Source organism: Camelina sativa, unplaced genomic scaffold (genome assembly GCF_000633955.1).
Source record: "Camelina sativa cultivar DH55 unplaced genomic scaffold, Cs unpScaffold31847, whole genome shotgun sequence".
Taxonomy (NCBI): domain Eukaryota; kingdom Viridiplantae; phylum Streptophyta; class Magnoliopsida; order Brassicales; family Brassicaceae; genus Camelina; species Camelina sativa.
Genome location: NW_010952788.1, coordinates 1 through 221, shown reverse-complemented (window position 1 = coordinate 221; position 221 = coordinate 1). Strand labels below are relative to the sequence as shown.

At 45.7% G+C, this 221-nt stretch overlaps 1 protein-coding gene across 1 annotated transcript; it reads left to right on the top strand.

Moving 5' to 3' along the window:
- Window positions 1-4: 4 nt before the first annotated feature.
- Window positions 5-194, top strand: LOC109132158 (putative defensin-like protein 283; the record flags this gene model as incomplete). Its single annotated transcript, XM_019243250.1, has 1 exon — window positions 5-194. A coding segment is annotated over one exon (190 nt), but the record flags the coding sequence as incomplete, so codon positions are not given.
- Window positions 195-221: the final 27 nt, after the last annotated feature.

Here is a 221-nt window from a genome sequence, read left to right as displayed (position 1 = left end):
TCTGCATCACCAATGCTTTTGCGAGTCATCAAGCCCGTGTGCTTGCACCCCACCACCACCGACACCGACACCGCCAACAGCTATGAATAAGTCAGGGAAAGACGTCGGACCACTATGTTTGTCTGACGGTGATTGCAAACAATTTTGTCGTCCGAAGAAAGGTGTTTGCAACATAGATTTCGAGACATGTATTTGTAACTGAAACTATCTCATTTTCACAA